This window comes from Colobus angolensis, unplaced genomic scaffold (genome assembly GCF_000951035.1).
Source record: "Colobus angolensis palliatus isolate OR3802 unplaced genomic scaffold, Cang.pa_1.0 Scaffold519, whole genome shotgun sequence".
NCBI classification, from domain to species: Eukaryota; Metazoa; Chordata; class Mammalia; order Primates; family Cercopithecidae; genus Colobus; species Colobus angolensis.
The window spans coordinates 271,974-292,552 of record NW_012118699.1 but is presented as its reverse complement, the minus strand read 5'-3'; the positions used below and the strand labels follow the sequence as shown (position 1 = coordinate 292,552).

Below are 20,579 nucleotides of genomic sequence, written 5' to 3'. Positions count from 1 at the left end.
CAAGCCTCTCCGTTGGCTGTAATCAGAATCCCTAAACACTATTCCAGTCCAGGAATCTCCCTGAGGTTTCTGTCCTGGGTCTGATTGGAGACGACCCACCAGGCACCCTTGAGCTTCCTCAGGACTCTGATCTTGGTGGCCATAGTTGAGGCCTTTTCATCTCAGTAAACGTCAATCTGCATTTGGTGCATGTGAGAATAGGTCCTCATATTAAAATGATACTTTTAAAAATATGTAGAGATGACATTAGGAAGCACAGAATTCTAAACTTAAAGAGGTTCACTGGAGAAACCGTGAGGAGAAGGTGAGGTCCCACATCCTGACAGGAAATCAGCCTCCATTGCACTTGCCTCCGGGTTGACTCTGATCAGTGAGTCCTGAGCACCCCCTGCAGCTGATTTCCCTTGAACGTTTCTGCAGGGAGGTTTGTGTCTGGGCTCACACTGACTTCCCCTCACTGTGTGTTTCGCACAGTAATACACAGCCGTGTCCTCGGCTCTCAGGCTGTTCAGTTGCAGATACAGCGTGTTCTTGGAATTGTCTCTGGAGATGGTGAATCGGCCCTTGACAGAGTCTGGGTACCATGTGCTACCGCCGCTACCACTACTAATACGTGAGACCCACTCCAGCCCCTTCCCTGGAGCCTGGCGGACCCAGTCCATGTAGTAGTCACTGAAGGTGAATCCAGAGGCTGCACAGGAGAGTCTCAGGGACCCCCCAGGCTGAACCAAGCCTCCTCCAGACTCCACCAACTGCACTTCACACTGGACACCTGCAAACAAGAAGAAACCCCGGTCAGAAACTTCCACATGTATCCACTGTTTATCTCATTCTTATCCACTCACACTCAATTTCAATAGTTCTCAATGAATTACCTTTTAAAATAGCAACAAGAAAAACCCAGCTCAGCCCAAACTCCATGGTGAGTCCTCTGTGTTCCGTCCTGATCACCAGATGAAAACACCTGAAAATGCCAGATCTGGGTCTCCTCTCCCAGAGCTGCAGGGTCAGGGCTGGGCTGGTTTTCATCAGCAGAGGGAGGGCTCTATTTGCATGTCTCCTACTATTTAGCAAGCTCTGAGGTGAGAAGCCTGAGGAGACAGTGGGGCTCAGAGCATGAGGAGTGTCCTGGGGGAGATTTGTGATATTGGTAGCATTTGGAAACAAATGCTTATTGAAAGTTTGTTCTGTGATAAAATATTAAAACCTATAAAACTTACAATTTTGTAATTTCTATTTTAAAACAGTTGTATTGAGATACAATCGATCTACATAAACTGTGTATATTAAGTTAGCACCAGTCATCTTTTATTTTTACATATGCAGAGGAAACATGGTCTGTGGTATCAATGTCATTTCCATGTTACAGATGAGAAATTCCTAGCAAAAGCACAGATGGGTTGTACAATGTCCCCGGAGCTCACATTTGGTCAGAGCGAGCCTGGGTATCTGGGCCTGTGCTTCTTACCACTGGGTCTGACTTCAGGGTGTTGCACCTGGTGAGGTTTGCAGAACCTTTTCTCTGTAATGAGAACATGGTGTGATGTGTATGCACTGTTGTGATTACCTAACAATTGTAAAGAAAAGCACATTTCCCACAGTTTTATTTTCCTGGGTGTCACGCGTTTTCTCATGTTAGCATCTATCTTTCCATCAATCTTTATTGAAAAAATCATCCACTTATTTGCAGTAGTCTTATTGAGGCATTATTGCTATGCAATAAATATTGCTTAATTAATGTGTGCATTTTAATAAACTCTGAAGCTGAGCATGGTCTTACATACCAGTAGTCCCAGCTATGTACGGCAGCGGGAGGAGGGTTGGTGGAGACCCAGGGTCTGAGGCTGCAGAGAGCTATGATCTCACCACTGAGATCCAGCTCGGATGACAAAGCAACACCATGTCTCCAAAGGAAAAAAATGCAGTTTCACATGTGCTCACCTGTGCTTCCCAAATAACAAGAAAATGATGAACCACACTTAAAAGTTTCCCTGGGTTCCTCCAATTCCTGCCTCCCAGTCATTTGTCTCTCACTGTACTGAGTCAATCCCTCACCTTTGTTACTTCAGATCTATTTTTCAAGATTTGCTTAAAGCGAAACCTTACAGTTTCCATTTCATTTGTGTGGCTTCTTGCTCAGCATAATTACTTGAGAGTCAGTAATTTGGTTGTGTGTGAAGAATGTGTTCATTGTAATGAGGAACAGAATTCCAGTTAATGAGTGTGCCCCTGCTATTTATAAAGCTCCTTAACATTTTTGTTATTTCCAGTTCCTGAGTGTTACAGATAAAGCTTCTACTCAGCCTGGAGATGCAGGCATCCCAGAAGAAAATGTATTATTTTTACAACAACTAACCTTACTGAGCTGCAAATTAGCACATTTTCTTTAAAACATCAGATTATTGATGTTATAGGACAAGCAAGGGAGGTTACATCTTGTGGAAGTCGGTGACCTGCAGGAACAAACAGGAAGAGAATATGACCTCATCTGGGGCAGAGGCCAGCAAATGTCATGTAAGTGAATGCAGGGTTACCTTAGACATATTCTTCAGATTGTTTCGCGTTGAGTATAATAAAGAAGTTATTGTTTAAATTATCAGAGGACATACAACTGAGGATTCCTGTTGCTATTGAAACCTTTTCTGCCAGGACTGAGGACACATCAAAAAATCTCCCCCCCTCCCTCCCAGGATGTTTCTGTGTGGGAAAGCGGAAGAGCAGCTGTGGCTGAAATGCGTCCAGACCCACCTCCCCTGCCACCAGGACCTTACCAAATAATTAACATACTGGGGCAAAGCCACTAACACCTCAGTGTTACAGGCACTGGAGGAACTCATAGAAACTGGGATAGAAGGAAGAAAAGTTCCAAAACTCTGTCCATTCTCTCAGGAATAACAGCCTCATCTCCCATCTCCTCTTTCTTCCCTTGTTAATAACAGTCTCATCCTGCTGGGAAGGGCAGAAAAGAGGAAGCTGAGGACATCAGTGGGAAGACATAGTGGCTGCTGGAAGAAGATCTTGGAACAAACAGGGAGACCCTCTACCCAGGAACGGGAGGAAGATGCATGGATCAGCATCACACCTGCAGGAGGGGCAGGGATAGTTGGAAGGACACACCGAGTCGGGACTGTGATGTCTGCCTGGAGTGTGGCTCCCTCAGAAGCACAGAGAGTGCCCGTTCAGTGCAACCCCTCCCACCACATTGACAACTGTCAGGTCCTTGTGGCTCTGGGATGACCTGGGGGATCTGAAAGACAGAGTCTTTCTGGATGACACAAGATTAAGGCCCAAAACCAAGCAGGAAACAAAATTAAGTTTTCACTTAAGGAAGCTGGGTGTCTGCTAGCTGCAGAGGAAACCCACAGAAATTTCAGCAGCCACTTCAGTAAGGACTTTCAAATGTGGCCCTGAGTAGTTTCACACAATTTTCTACAATAAAGGCATAGAAAAGATAGGGCATGATCATCTACAAAAAAAAAAAAAAATCATAAAACAAATTGTGGTCATCTGCAAAAATGCAAAACTCATAAAACAAATAATTAGCTGACATAAGGAATCCGATAGCGGTATCTGTGGAATGTAAATTTTGAAATAACTTGCATAAATACTTTGAAACATTTACACTCGATCCCACAGAATGTCTCTGTGTAACTTCATAAGAAATTGCCAACGTGTGCTTATTTTAATAACTAATGTTTGTTAATATCATGCTTGTGGATGTAACAAAGACCACAGAGTGGGTTCTATTAGAACTATTAATAAAAAGCCAAATTTGCAAAATATTTAGAGAGATTTATTCTGAGCCAAATGTGAGGACCATTCCCTGTGACACAGTCCCACAAGATCTTGAGAACATGTGCCCAAAGTGGCTTGATTGCAGCTTCAGTTTAATAACATCAATTGATACATGTGAGATATATGTTGACTTAGTCAATAAAGACAAAACCGCTAGAAGTGAGGCAGTGTGGGGAGGGCATTAGAGCTTACAGGTGGATTCAAAGATTTTCTGCTTGGCAATTGATTGAAAGACTTAAGTTTTTTATCTAAAGACCTGAAATCAGTATAACAAAGTGTCTGGGTTAAGATAATGGGTTTTGGAGAACAAGATTCTTATTACTGAAGAAGTCTCTTATGTGGCCACCCTTAGAGACAATAGATGGCAAATATTTTCTATTAAGACCTTTAAAAGATGCTGGACTCTTAGCTAATCCCCTCAGGATAACAAAAGACCTGGAAAGGGAAGGAGATTCTCTGCAGAATGTAAATTTCTCTCACAAAAGATAACTGTGCAGGGCGATTTTAAAATATGTCAAAGAAATACATTTTAGGGTAAAAGCCTTTGATTCATTTCAAGGCCTGCTCTCTGTCATGTGATGCTATTCTTGAGTCAGGTTGGAATTTGGTATCTTCTACAAAGAATCTGTTTTCTGAGGCTTGAGTTCTCTGTTTTCATGAAAATGCTGGCTAGTCGTGCTTGAATTCCAAAGGGAGGAGTGCATAATGAGGCATTTCTGATCCTCTGTTTCTGACATGACCTGAGCTAGTTTTTCAAGAGTCTGTGGAACTCCTTAGTGAAGAGAAAGGGTCCATCCAATCAGTTGGAGTGCTTAGAATTCTGCTTTTCCTTCATAGGACGTATATGAGACTTCTCCTAGTCAGGGATATGGGAAAAAATTTACTGAGGCAATCACATTGAAGTTGAGACATGAAAGATGGTCTCAGATTCCTCCCTGCAAACCTTTTCTCCTGACAGTAGAAGAAGAAAACTTCCCAGAAACAAATGTTAGCATTTCTTTTATGTTCAAAATCGTCACCCATTAGGAAAAGAGTTAAACTTGGGAGACTTCTCTTTAGACACAAGTAGTCTAGCTGATTTCTTTTATTTATTTATTTATTTATTTTTGAGGCGGAGTCTCGCTCTGTCGCCCGGACTGGAGTGCAGTGGCCGGATCTCAGCTCACTGCAAGCTCTGCCTCCCGGGTTTACGCCATTCTCCTGCCTCAGCCTCCGGAGTAGCTGGGACTACAGGCGCCGCCACCTCGCCCGGCTAGTTTTTGTATTTTTAGTAGAGACGGGGTTTCACCATGTTAGCCAGGATGGTCTCGATCTCTTGACCTCGTGATCCGCCCGTCTCGGCCTCCCAAAGTGCTGGGATTACAGGCTTGAGCCACCGCGCCCGGCCTTTTTTTATTTTATTTATTTATTTTTTTTTTTGGCAAATTCTCCAGATCTATGTCTTATCTTTTCACTCTCAGGTAAGGGTTTATTTTCAAAGGCCTAGGTTAGTTTATCCATCTATGAAAAGAGGACAATCGGCCGGGTGCAGTGGCTCAAGCCTGTAATCCCAGCATACACGGGAAGATCACCTGAGGTCAGGAGTTAGAGACCAGCCTGGCCAACATGATGAATGCCTGTCTCTACTAAAAATACAAAAATTAGCCGGGCATGGTGGTGGGTGCCTATAATCTCAGCTACTTCGAGGGCTGAAGCAGGAGAATTGCCAACCCAGGAGGCGGAGGTTGCAGTGAGCCGGTATCACACCATTGCACTGCAGACTGGGAGAAAACAGTGAGACTCCATCTTGGGGGGGGAAAAAAAAAGAGGGAAAAGAGCATAATTGTAATTCTAAATTTTTGGAATTATTAGAATAATAATGTAGCTTGAAATTATTCCAGTATCTTGAATATGTATCAGTTTTGGTATAACACCAGTGAGAAAAATTTGTGGAGTGTTCTGTGTAGACCAGAAATCAGAAGGTGATAAAGGGACAATTAGATTTCAATAATCGAGAGAGATGAAGTGTATTTGGTATTCATCTCCTTTTGTTCTCTAGAAAGAGGAAATGGATCGATGACGTCTCCATGTGAAATTGGACGCAATGGTTTTAAGATGCTTATGAAAGAAAGTTGCAAATACAATCTCTCAGGTGATGATCCGACACGGGGCTGTGGAGGGGATGGTGGCCACCGGTGGTTGCTGCCAGTCACATGGTTGATTGGTTTGGCCACTGTTTTGTCCATGAGAGATATTAGACTGTGATGTGCTACATGCAGGCGAGTTTCTTAATCTCAGATGAGGAGAGAAAGACGAGAAAACAGAAGACGGGAAAATTGAAGATCTCCCTACAGCAAGCACACTCCCCTGAGGAGAGCTTGTCACTGAGAGACCCGGGGATGTGCAGGGAGTGGAGAGGAGTTTGGGGATATTATCCATGAAAGAACCGATCCAACCTCGTCGACCTCCCCATGGAAGGAGAGGTTAAATATTTGTTCACAGATAATGGTGTGTTATGTCAGGATTCCCACAGGTTTCAGATATAGTTTCTAATAACGAGTGTCATACTTTGTTTAGAACTGATTTTTTTTTATATTTTCCCCCTCTAGGCAGCACCACAGAAGAATGTTCTCAGTATCCTTCCTGATCCTCTGTGAGTTCCTGGTGCAGCTCCTGGAGAATAAGCTTGCGTGGGGAGGGAGCCCTCCTCATGTGCAGCCCTGAGGCTGTCCCGTCACCTCACCCACCACTGCCCGTCAGTCACTTCCTGAACAATTATGAGTTAAATTTCCTGAAACATGGGGTATTTGGCAGTGTCTTTCCAGGTAAGAAAATACTTCCATTCTGTTTATTCCTGCAGGCCCCTGTCCCTTTCTGGAGCACGGGTTGCAGTGGAGTGTGTGGTGGTGGATAATTAATGGGGGGAGGTTTGTGTGCATCTTGTCACCTTCCCGAGTGCGCCCCTCATGGGGCTGACACTGACAAGCACGCAGATGGGCTTACTCAGCTGGAGGATGATGGGTATTTTTGTAACCTGTGACCCCTGTGAGGCTCCCCCACTGCAAGACCAATCAGACTCAGGCCTCTGGCTAAAGTGCAGCCAGCAAAGGCTACAGTGGCCAACCCTGAGAGCTCCTTCTGGGTGCCAAACCACTTTGTAAAGGAATCTTTCGTTCCTGCCTGGATCCCATGCATGTGTTTCCATTTTCTGCACAAAGTGCTTTATCCAGGAACACTCCCCAAGAGCTTGTGGTGTTTTGAATCCAACTGAAGGGCATTATTTACGAAGTCCCTCATGGCGAGTCTCCACTGCTCGTTAAATGACATTCATTATAGGATTCACCAGAAGCTGCTGGCCTTTTAGTTGCACAGACCTGCCTCTACTCCAGCAGTCCCAATCTTTTTGGCACCAGGGAATGATTTTGTGGATGACAATTTTTCCATGGATAATGGAGGCAGGTGGTTATGGAATGAACCTGCTCCACCTGCAATCATCAGACATTGGGTTCCCATAGACAGCGTGCAACCTAGATCCCTCACATGCACAGTTCACACTAGAATTCGGCTCCTAGGATAATCTAATGCGCAGCTGAACTGACAGGAGGCGGAGCTCAGGCAGTGATGCTCACCCACCGCTCACCTTCTGCTGTGCGACCTGCCTTCTATCAGGCTGCTGACCTGTACTGGTTCACTGCCTAGGGGCTGGGGACCCCTGCTGTAAATGCCTGGAGGGCTTATCCTCTTGGTAGGGGCATAGAAAACCAGGAGTCAGATAAGCTCTAAATCAATCTACATTTTATGGATTCTTGAGGAAACAGTGGAAGGAGGAACGTCCCCACTCACTCTCCCTCTACCTGGCGTCATTTCATGTAATGCACTGGAAGAACCCGGGCTTGTTACACCAGGGACCACCAGAAAAGGAGACAGTTAATGTGTCCATGTGGGTTCACCTGTTGCAAGTTATTTATGACTTCAGTGCAGGGTGTTGATCACAGAGAAGGCTGTGCGTGTCTTGGGCGGAAGTATGTGGGAACTCTGTTTATTCTACTCAAATTTGCTGTAATCCTAAAAATGTTTTAAAATAAATTTAATGTAAAAGGACTGGCAAAGACATTTTGGTAGAAATGTCGGCCACTTTTTAGAAATTATGTTAATCTTACCATGTGATCAAGCAATCCTGCTCCAAATGATTTATCCATTCGATTTTAAAATTTATGTCCTCACAAAGGAATGTTTGCATCAGCTTAATTGATGGCTGCCTTTCCTCCTCTGTGAATGTTACTTATACGGTGAAAGTTGACAAGGTGATTTCCTATATGATTGGAATGTATGTATCTTTCTATCTCTACTTTTACTCAGTGACTTAACCCATCTTCTAAATAATTTAGACCTCATAAATCCTGTCATCCTCACAGCCCCAGCACAGCTGCCTCCTCCCTCAGGGTTTCTGACACTCTCAGGATGTGGTTTTCACACTGTGCCTCTCGCACAGTAATACACGGCCGTGTCCTCAGATCTCAGGCTGCTCAGCTCCATGTAGGCTGTGTCTGTAGACGTGTCCGCGGTCATGGTGACTCTGCCCTGGAACTTCTGTGCGTAGTTTGCTTCACCATCTTCAGGATCAACAGCTCCCATCCACTCAAGCCCTTTTCCAGGAGCCTGTCGCACCCAGTCCAGGTAGTAGTCGGTGAAGGTGTATCCAGAAGCCTTGCAGGAGATTTTCACGGTGGCCCCAGGCTTCCTCACCTCAGCGCCAGACTGCACCAGCTGTACCTCGGAGTGGGCGCCTGTGGAGAGGACAGAGGAGAGAATGAGACACCACTTCACTGGACCCAGTCCCCTCATCAGCCCTGGAACTGAGGATTCTCTTGCCTGTAGCTGCTGCCACCAAGAGGAGGAGCCTCCAGGTCCAGTCCATGGTGAGGTGCTGTGCTCGGGGCTTCTGCAGGGGAGGGATGTGGTTGTTGTGTGGTGCTCTCTCGGCAAGGACAGGTCTGTATTTACCTCGGTAGACGCCAGTGCATTTGCATATTCATGAGGCAGGTATTTCATAGCTCAAGCAGCCCACCCTGGGGAAGAAGATAGGTGACACGTGGACCACGCCACAGTGGGATGCTGAGCTCCATGACCTGAACTTGTTCAGTGATATTTGTCATCGGACATGCTTAGAAGTCCATGAAGACAGAACTCCTCTTACAGAAAACCAGAATCTCACAGGACATTGTCCTCAGTGTGATTCCTTTTTCACATGGCACACTGACAGCCTGAACTTTCCTGGGCCTTGCCCTCTGCACTTCTGGGATGAGTGTTTCTCCAGATAGTAACACCCATTGAATTAATAAAACCACCCCTCAATTCCTAACGATAAATACATTTGAAAGGCCTAGACATTTCTTCTTTTAAATATGGTTTGCATTAGGTAAAGGCTGTGTATGCAAGAAAATACTAAAGATACATCACTACTTGCTAAATTCTTATTTCAATTTTATGTCATTCTTGCTTTGAAGTAACGAATCTTCAATCCCTGAGAGAAAACCCCTCCCCAGCCTCCTGTGCACCTGCCCCAGAGCTGGATCCTGTGCTGGGTGAATCCTGAGCACCCTCTGCAGCTCAGCTAATGCCCTGCAGGGAAGTTCCTTTCTGGGCTCACAGAGCATTTTTCTCCCAGTGTCTCAAGCTCAATGTGACGTGACTGTGCCCTGGCTCAGAATGCTCCTTCAGTGACAGCAGCTACTTCTCACACCACTTCCTACAAGAGAAAATAGACCTCAGGAAACCTAACAAAGCCTACAGAGAGACCTCGGCACAGTAAGCAAGGAATGACTAAAGCCACCAGGGAACCCCTTCCCTGGAGCTCCAGATGCATTGATAACGGTCCAGACACATGTTGAGTCCAGGAACTGATGGGGACTTTGGGGCAGACTTTTTTTTTTTTTTTGATTCTGTGGTCGAAGTTCACATCAGATTATAATTTTACGCACAAACCCTGTGTCTCAAGGTCCACCCCCCTCCAACACACACACACTCACAGTGGCATATTTGCACAGTAACAAGCCTCAGATTTGCCCTCCTTCCTAGTGTCTTGTCAATGAAAAGTGCTTCCAGCACTGGCCCCCAGTCCTGGTTATGTTTGTGGTGGTTGTTTTTGCTGTTTTGTTTTTCCAAATAGAACTAAAGTAAGCTCAGTAATGCTGGAGATTCAGAAGGTGCCTTCAGGTTGTCTTGGCTAGTTCTCACCTGAGAACTCTGCAGATGCCCCGTGAGAGGTATATCTAAGGTCACTGAGGGAGGGGTACTGACCTTGTTCCCGAAGGTGTTGGTGTCAGAGGCTTTAAATCACTTTACTGTCCTTGACTTTTTCTCTCCCTCTGCCTTTGGTTTCCCTTAGTTCCAGTCCTTAGACAGAGTCTGTGTGTTGCCACACTTTTCTCTTTAATCCGGATTAATCCTATTGGCGAGGAAGTGATGTGGTGGGCAGGGGAGCAGTATATGTTCTTGAAATTGAATTCCAATGTTTTCTTGCTGTTCTTTCTCTGTGCTGCTCCCCTTACAGGGAGTCTCCAGTGATACAGCTGATTTTCCTCTATCCTCCGCTCCCCCTCCTGGCTGAAGCATCCACAGATTATTCTCTTGAATCTGACCCCAGTTGTTTTATTAATTATACCCCTTTTCATGACACAGGAAGGCTAAGGTGAAGCTGTCTTGGATGGAAAATAATCCCTTCCCCTCATATAGAATAAAGATCTTGGAAAGTATTTTTTATCTGTAGGGTCTGTCTGGAGAAAATTCTGGGATATTTATCAGAGTATAGCTCTCCTGATGACAGAGCCATGAGGGAATCTGTTTGGATTCTCATCTTGAAAATCCAGAAGTTTCTGGAGGGAAATTCCGTCAAAGTGTGGGGTGTGCAGCCCCTCAGGAGATCTTACTCTTTCCCTATCCACAGCTTCCTCCAGGCATTTATGGAATTACCATCTAACTGTTCCCACCAGCTTGTGCTGTCAGCTGAAGAATCAACCAATTTATCAATTTAGAAAGGAGACTTTATTTCTGAGAAAGGGTTGAAGCTGCAGGATGGTCCTCTTGACAGGCTGGGAAGGAAAGCCTCCCACAGAAACTGTGAGCAGGCACTTCAAGGAAGGGAAAGATGAGAAATGAATTCATGCGAATGGATTGGCCAAGTGTACACACTCAGCAGGCTATAGAAGGAGCTGCGGATATTCATATTGTGGGCAGGCGCTCATATATAATAAGGAAACACACATGTTACATGCATTTTACGTACACTTTGGGGTGAGCACTTAAGAACTAAGTGAATTACAGTCGGGCCCTGTCCATCAAAAGGGCTTTGTACAGGGTCAGAAAGACACACAGTGCCCAGCCTTTGTAATTTGGCCAGGACAATCCATGGTCAGTGATCTCTTATCAGGAGAAAGTTACTGAAATCAGTCTCTTCTCCAATCAAAGCTCTATTTATGGCTTGTGGAACAAGCGCACAGTTATGCAGTGTCTGGAGTTCCATGAGCTGCAAATGTTTTAATATTGATTGTCTCAGTACCAGTGCTTGTTCAGCTAAGAGCTCTGTGGAAGTTACAACATAATCTGTGTTTGAAGTGTAGGGGTGAGTGACTTAATCCTTGCCTGGCGTAGCATTGGGTCTCACTTATTATTTGGTATCTCATTGCGTCTGATGGTCTCTATTTCAACCTCTTTGTAGTTTGGCGGTCCTGGTTTCCCTGCAATTTCACTTGTTCAACAGATCCAAGAAATCATTGATAATCAATTTTCCAGGCTTATATTCTTGTAAGAATGTGGGTGGTGATTGACATGCTCTTTACATACTAAAGCAGAAACCAGAAGTAGCTTCAGAGATCACCAGTGACCTGACACAAGCAGCAGGAGTCTCGTCTCATGAAGTATAAGTGACACCACACAGATGTTGCTGAGCGTGCAGGGACACAGAAGAACCACAGTGCAGAACACATATGAGATGTTTTTTTGGTTTTTATGAGTCTGGGGCTCCATCCAGGAAGCGGGAGTTCAGATGGTCCTAGAGGGATGGACTCTTATCTCTCAGGTGACACTGTGTTTTGGAAGCTTATTTCCACTCCGGCACTGGAGTCAGTGGCTGCACCTGGACCTAACAGAAACTCCCGTTAATTAAGCACAAGACTCAACAGTGATAAAGCTGTCCCCAGGGAAGGTGCAGAGCAGGCTCCTCTGCTTTTTGGAACTTACAGCTGTGCAGGGAGGGTCAGGAGTATGAACCATTTCCTTCTGCTCTCCCTGCCGGCTTCACAGACAACTGCAAGCAGGAGCTTTACATTGCTTTGTATCTAAAATATGTGATCGTTCTAGGGAAATGTAATACACAGATGAAGGAATGAGGAACCTACATGAAATTAAAATAAAACTAATATATGAAATAAATATAAAGCACTATAAGACATCATAATGTAAAAGACAGCAAACAAATACTAAAAACGTGTGTGTATATGTGTGTGTCCTGTAATTGGACACAAGGAACGGATGATGTGTAGTGGGAGGAGGTTCCCCAAGGTTGGAGTGAGGGGGTTAGGGACAGGCATAGAAGGAAGGTGATAAACATTCATGAGGTATTAACTTAGGGTGGATATGTCAGTATGTTTGCAAATTTAGCATAATATGGGTACATAAACTGGATAAAAATAGTTTATAGTGTGTGTGTATATGGGTTAATACACAAACACATACTTCCTAGATTCATTACCCGAGAGGTTCTACAAGAAATGACAGCACAGTAACAAGAAATACACCCAGAATCAAGATTTGAGTTTTTAATACTATTCTTCTATGAAAGGAACCAGCATTTCTTGGAAAAATAGCTAATTCTAGGGCTTGGAAAGAGAATATAGGAGAAAAGCCTACAAATTATTATGGTACCAGAAAATCAGAACGTGTTCCAAAACAAAGAGTCACTCCTTTTGCATTTTTATTTTTCATTGGCAAATCTAGCTGGCAGTCTGTCAATTATGTTTACATTTTCTGTTTGTTTTTATTTTTATAGAATCATGATGTGCATATGCAGTTTTGTAACATGGATGTATTTCATAATGGTGAGGCTTGGGCTTCTGATGTATCTATCACCCAGATAGTGAACACTACAGCCAACAGTTCACTCCACTCTCACACTGTTCTCTTTTGCAGTCCCCAGTTCCTATTAATTGCCTCTATGTCCATGTGTACCCATTGCTTACATTAAAATAATAAGAACAGGTGAAAGACACAATTTCATTTTTATAGCTGCAGAGTATTCCCTAGTTTATATATATTATATTTTATCTATATAACTGTCCATCGATGGGCACTTAGATAGATTACATGACCTTTCTATTGGAAATAGTTCTGCAATAAACATAAGAGTGCAGACAATTTTTCCTTCTTTTGAGAAATGTCTTCTTTTCACTAACACCTTAATGAAGTTATTTGCTTTTTCTAGTTGACTTAATTGAGTTGCTTGTCGAATCTATGTATTAGCCCTTTAGAAGATGAATGGATTGCAAATATTTTCTACCATTCTGTAGGTTTTCTGTTCCGCGTGTTGATTATTTCTTTTTCTGTGCAGGAGATCTTGAATTTGTCCCATTTATCTATTGTTGTTTTCATTGCATTTGCTTCTGAAGCTTTAGGTGTATTTTATTTGCTTAGGTGAAAGTCCAGAAGACTTTTCCCTACATTTTCTTTAAGGATTTTTAGAGTTTTCATTTATACATTTAAATATTGAAACCATATTCAGTTAATTTTCGTCTACGGTTATATAGAAGTCTTGTTTTATTCCTATACATGTGGCTCTCCAAGTTTCCCAGCACCACTTATTGAATACAGGGTTGTTTCTGCAATGTATATCTTTTCCAGTTTTGTCAAAGAACAGTTGTTGTAGATATTTGGATTTATTTCTGGTTTCTTATTCTGTTACATTGATCTGTTTTGTTGTTGTTGTTTGTTTTGTATTGGCATCATGCTGTCTTTCTTACTATATTTGTGTAGTATAATTTGAAGTCAGGGAATGTGGCATTTTCATCTTTGTTTTTATTTGCTTGGGATTGCCTTTACTATCCAGCCCCTTTTTTGGTTCTCTATGAATTTTAAGAATTTTTTTTTCTAAATATGTAATCAATTACATTGCTTACTTGTTAAAAATTGCGTTGAATCTGTATAATGCTTTTGGCAGAGTATTAGTCCATTTTGTATTGCTATAAATTAATACCTGAGGCCAAGTGATTTACAAAAAAAGAGCATTGTTTGGCTTACAGCTCTGCCGGCTGTGTGAGAAGCATGGCACCAGCATCTGCTTCTTGTGAGGGCCTCAGGAGGCTTACAATCATGGTGGGAGACAAAAGGGAAGCAGGCTGTGTCATGTGGTAAGAGGGGGAAGATGAGAGGGAAGGAGGGCTGCCAGACTCTTTTCAACAATCAGACCTCACAGTAGCTAATACAGAAATAATTCACTAATTACCATGGGGTGGACATCAAGCCATTCATGAAGAATCTTTCCCCATGACCCAATACCTCCCAGTAGACCATACCTTAAATATTGTGGATCACATTTCACCATGAGATTGGTGGGGTGACAGTCATCTAAACTATATTATTTAACTATTGTGCCCCCGAGCTCATGTCTGTCTTATATTGCAAAATCATATTTTTCAATAGTTCCCAAAAGTCTTAGCTTGGTCAGCCTCCAACTGAAAATTCCAAAGTCTCAGGTGAGTGTTAAGGCAATTTTCCTCCAGGTGTGAGTTTGAAAAATGTTTTAAAGAGTTTTTTACTTCCAAGGGGCAAGAGTGCCACAGGCATTGGGTAATTATTTTCAATCCAAAGGGAATAAATTGGCCAAAGGAACAGCCAATAGCCCTGTCACACACTTAAAGCCTAGGAGGACAGATATTAAATCTTAAAGCTACACAATCTCTTTATTTACTTCAACCAGGGCACACTGAGACAAATTGGTCCCCAAAATCTCAGACATCTTATCCCTATAGATGGGGACAGCCCAAGGAACTACTTTCACAGGTTGGAATCAAGTGCCGGAAGTATTTCCAGGCTGAGAGTGCAAGCTGCCGTTGGCTCTACCATTCTGGAATCTTGAGAGTTGTGGCCACGTTCCCACAGCTTTACTATAAAGTGTGATAATGGGGACTCTGAATGGGGGCTCCAACTCTATCTTTCCCCATCTTTGGCACTGCCCTATTAGAGGCTGTCTGTAGTGGCTCCATACATGCAGCAGGCTTTTTCCTGGGGATTAAGGGCTTTCTACACATCTTCTGAAATCTATGAAGAAGTTGCCCAGCCTCCTTAACTCTTGCATTCTACCTATCTGCCAGAATCCAGTTATCACAGCACCATTTATTGAATACAGAGTTTTTTTTCTCATTGCTTGTTTTTGTCAGCCTTATCAAATATCAGATGGTTGTAGGTGTGCAGCGTTATTTCTGTATTCTATTTTGTTCCTTTTTTTTTTTTTTTTTTGCATGTCTGCTCTTGTACAAGTACCAAGCTCTTTTTGTTACCATAACTTTATGGTGTAGTTTAAAGTTGGGTATCATGTTGCTTCTGGCATTGTTCTTTTTACTTAGGATTTCTTTGGCTATTCAGTCTTTTTTGATTGCGTGTGATTTTTAGAATAGATTTCTTTTTCTAATTCTGTGAAGAATGATTGTGATAGTTTTATGCAAATAATATTGAATCTGTAAATTGCTTTGGGCAGTATGACAATTTTTACAATATTGAGTCTTCTAATCCATGAGCATGAAATGTTTTCCCATTTATTTGTGTCATTTATTATTTGTTTCTGCTGTGTTTTGTAGTTCACCTTGTAGAGATCTTTCACCTTGCTTCTTATGTGTATTTCCAGGCGTTTCATGTTTTTGTGTGTGAATATTGTAAGCGGGGTAGGATTGTATTGATTTCATTCTGAGCTTGGGTGTATTTGGGCTATAGAAATGCTGTTGATTTTTGTACATTGATTTTGTTTCCCGACATTTTACCAAAGTTGTTTATCTATTCTATAATTATTTTTGTCAGAGTCTGTAGAATTTTCTAGGTATAAAATTATATCATCAGTTGGGACACATATATTAACTTCCTTTCCTATTTGGATGCTGTATTAGTCCATTCTCACACTATAAAGTAACACCCGAGACTGTGTAATTTATAAGGTTTTTAGTTGCCTCATGGTTCTGTAGGCTCTACAGAAAGCATGGCTGGAGAGGTCTTAGGAATCTGACAATCATGACAAAAAGGGAATCATCATATTTTACATAGCTGGAGAAGGATAATGAGAGAGGTGGGAGGTGCCACATACTTTGAAACCAGATTTCCTGAGAGCTCTATCACAAGAACAGGCCAAGAGAGGGAAACCCATCCCCGTGATAGAATCGCCTTTTAATAGGCACCACCTTCAACACTGGGAATTACAATTTGTCATGAAATTTGGGTGAGGACACAAATACAAAACATATCAGCTCCCTTTTATTTTTGCTATTGCCTACTTCCTCTGACTAGGATTTCTAGTGCTATATTCAATAGGAGTGGCTGGAGAGGGCATCCTTTTCTTGTTCTGGTTCTCAAGGGGTTTGGGCTTTTGCTCACTCAGTATCATGTTGACTGTTGGCTTGTCATAGATGCCTCTTATAATATTGCTGTATTTTGTGATACCTAGTCTGTTGGGAGTTTTTATTATGGTTGGATAGTGGATCCTATCAAAAGCTTTCTCAACATCTATTGAGATAATCATATGGCTTTTGCTTTTATTCTGCTTACATGGTGAATCACAGTTACTGAATTGTGTATGTTGAATGAACCTTGCCTTCCAGGGGTAAAGTCTACTTGACCATGATGTATTACATTTTAAAGTGCTTCTGGATTCTATTTGCTCGTATTTTGTTCAGAACGTTTAGGTCTATGTTCATCAAGATATTCATCTGATATTTTCTTTTTAAATTAAATGTCTTCCTGATTTTGTATGTTAAGAACACACCGTGAAAAAAGGACAGTCTCCTCAATAAATTATGTAAAAACTAAACATCCAAATGCAAAATAAATAAAATTAGACCTCTGTAACACCATATACAGAAATCAACTAAAAATGAATATAACCTGAAATCATAAATTGATAGACAACATGGAACAAGCTTTCTGTGATTGATTCAGAAATTATTTATTTGAATTTAATACCAAAAGCACAGGAAAAACTATGTGCAATTACATATCCAACAAGAAGTACCATCCAAATGTATAAGTTACTGACACAACTTAATAGCAAATATCAAATGACCTGATAAAAAGGGCAAAACCTGGATATATTTTTTTTCGGAGACAGACACATGAAAAACAGAGCATAAAAACGTTCTCAAAATAACTATCAAAAAAATTCAGATCAAAAGCACAATGAGATATCACCTCACACCACTTAAAATGACTATTGTCAGCAAGAAAAAAGATAACAAATGTTAGCAAGAATGTGGTGAAAAGGGAACCCTTATATTGTTTGGTAGGATTGGTTATGCAATAAATTGAAAAATGAAGCTATCATATGATCTGGTGATCCCACTGTTTGTTTTATGTTCAAAGGAAATAAAATTATGATGTCCAACACATGTTCTTTGCAAGATTATTTATAATAGTATAAATTTGTAAAATAATTTAATGACCATAGATTGATAAATGTATAAAGAAAATGTGTATACATTAAACTGAATTTTATATGCTTGAAAAGAAGGAAATTCTGATATTTGTAACAACACGGGTGGGCCTGGAGTAAGTGGAATAAGCCAGGTGCAGAAAGTCTAATGCTTCATTATCTCATTTACACGTGTGATCTAAAATAGTAAAGCTCTTGAAAGCAGAGAGGAGAACAGTGGGTCCCAGGACCTAGGAGGAGAGGGAAACTGGGTGATGTTGGTCAAAGGGTACAGAGTTTCAGTTGTGCAGGTTGAATGAGTTCTGGAGATCTAATGTACAACAATGTTCCTCTGTTTAATACTGCACTGTAAAATTGAGTTTTGCTAAAAGGGTAGATCTTAGGTGTTCTCATCAGACACACATCCACACAAATGTAGTACATTTTTAAAAAGTAAAATGGTAGCTCTTTGAGAATATGGATATACAAATTACCTTGACTGTGATGAGTATTTTACAATGTATATATAATATGATTTGGATCTCTGTCCTGTCCTAAATCTCATCTTGTATTATAATCCTCAATTGTGAAGGTGGGACCTGGTGGGAGATGACTGAATCATGGGGTGGGTCTCTCATGAATGGTTTAGAACCAACTTCTGGTGCTGTTCACACCACAGTGCGTGAGTTCTCACAAGATCGGGTTGTCTAACAGTGTGTAGACCCCCTCGCCGCCACTTCCTGTGGCTTCTGCTCCAGCCTTGTGATGTGCCTACTCCCCTTTGTCTTCTGCTGTGATTCTAACTTTCCTGAGTCTCCCTGGAAGGAAAAGCCACTGCACTTCCTGTACAGCCTGCAGAAACATGAACCAATTAAACATCCTTTTGTTTTTTCAAAGTAGTCAGTCTAAGGTATTTCATTATAGCAGTGTGATAATGGACTAACACAATATCAAAACATCAAGTGGTGCACCTTAAACGTATACATTATTAAAATTCTTTGATTATATCTTAATACAACTGAAAAACATTTAAACTTGCTCCTAGAATAAAGAAATACATACTTCATATATTCTCAATAAAAATGAGAGAACATAGGAAAACTTACACTAAGACATTTGTAACAGCTGTGCTTATAATATTCATAAACTGTAAATAAATTTAGTCTATTAATAGGCAAATAGATCAAAATATTGTCATTTATTTACTTAATGGACTGACTCAGTTATAAAATCTCTCTCTCTCTATATATACACACACACACACACACACACACACACACACACATAACTTTGAGGTTTTATATCAGAGTCAGTCCATTAAATGAATAAATGACAATAAGTTGATCTAATTTTAAACAGTAAATAATACGAATTAATCTCAAAAATAGCAAAGCAGTCCATTACCAAAAAAGTTCTATAATGTTTGATTCCATTTATATGAAGTTCAAAATAGAAAAAAAATAGAGCTATAATGTCAGAAATCAAAACCTTTTCCCCGTGTAGGAGTTGACCGCAGGCAACTGTAAATATATTCACATTTTCACATTTTCCAGAAACTCTACTGATACATTTCAGATCTCTGCATTTTTTCATTATGTGTAAATTTTATCTCATAAAAACAAAAAAAGTTGAAGTCTAGAAGAGTTTAAAATTCAGCAAATAGTAAAATTGATATTAAAACCCTATCCAAAATATTAACATTATTACATGAATTAATAAAATACATTCGGGTACACCTACTAAAATTAAATCCTAGAAATAAAAAAGATAACGGTAACTTCTTAAATTTAATAATTAATAAGCATACATTTCATAGAGAATGAAAAAATAGTCGACATGGGGAATATGTACATTTTTCCAATCAAATGTCACTAAATTATACAATATTTTAACCTGTGTAATTAGTATAAATTACTAATATTTTGTGTGATGTTACAACTGAGAACAACTTTATAAGAAAAAAGAATATTTGAGATCACATGAACTAAATTGAATGTATTTTCAATATTGGTCCAACTATTACACCTCTAATAATACCCCAGTTTTGGGTGGGGCTTTGGAAAAAAACTAATTTTTTTTTTTTATTGAACAAATATTTATTAAGCACCTAAGCCAGTCCTTATGCTAGGCACCCCCACTGTGTGCTGTTCCCACAGCACAATCATCTGTTCAGAAATTAAAACGAAGAAAAGGAACACTGTTGCAACCACACAAATTGGGAGTCAGGGGGCAGTATGGGGGATGCAGGCGATTCTCAAGCCAGAAAATGCACCCACCAATAACCTGTTTTCCATCTCTTGGTAAGTCTGCATTAAACAGTTGTGATAAAGCCTCTCGATGCTGACGGAGAGGAATGTTGTTCTCTGGACCCCCTGGGGCTGGGGCCTGGTGGACATTCAAATACTCTGAATGTTATTTGATCATAGGAGCCCGGTGGCCTTGTGTAAAGAATATAATACAGTGATTTGGATTAATCCCAGCTAGTCGGGAGGCTGAGGCAGGAGAATCATTTGAACCCATGCCGTGGAGGTTGCAGTGAGCTAAGATTGCACCACTGCACTCCAGCCTGGGCAGCAGAGCAAGACTCCGTCTCAATAAATAAATAAATAAATAAATAAAAATAAAAATAAAACCTTTTTTTGTTTTTTTCCAGTTCATGTGGTTTCAACCGCCCTTATGAAAGATACAAACATCCCTGGCCTGACTGCGTAAATATTTAAGGTAAATCTAGTTCTGGATTCCTGAGTCAGAATCTTCCAGTTGTCCACACCCTCACCAGGCCATAGAAGGGAGAGGAGATTTCTATTCTGGAAAGGAGTGAGTGGACGGCACAACTGGTTTGGAGACACGACAAACTGCGCCTGCATTTACAGAAGCAACGCACACAGGGAACGTCCTAGCGCCATCTGGTCTCCCACACACGCTTGGGACTCACGGGCGGGGACCTGGGCCTGGGCCATCCCTGGTTGTCAGTGCCCAGCTTGGGAAGCCTGGGCGGAAGTCATGCAGGTCGTGGATCTTCCCGTCCAGCACCTCCAGGAAGCTCTTCACCTCCACCTCCAGGGGGCGCTGTCGGGATTTGCTCCCCTCAGCGTCTGTCTTTAGGGAACGCGCTTTGTCTTCCAGGTTTTGATCCTCTCTGCGG

At 41.6% G+C, this 20,579-nt stretch overlaps 1 protein-coding gene and 1 gene segment (V, D, J or C); both read right to left on the bottom strand.

Annotated features, from left to right (window-relative positions):
- Positions 1-20,579, bottom strand: part of LOC105525113 (homer protein homolog 2-like) — a 31,377-nt gene that overhangs the window by 9,985 nt on the left and 813 nt on the right. The window contains 3 exon segments of the mRNA XM_011960628.1: positions 351-772; positions 8,265-8,561; positions 20,211-20,295. Coding sequence (XP_011816018.1) covers positions 351-772; positions 8,265-8,561; positions 20,211-20,295 — 804 coding nt within the window.
- LOC105525099 lies at positions 8,130-8,745 on the bottom strand. The segment is given in 2 exon segments: positions 8,130-8,561; positions 8,647-8,745. Coding segments are annotated over 2 exon segments (363 nt in total).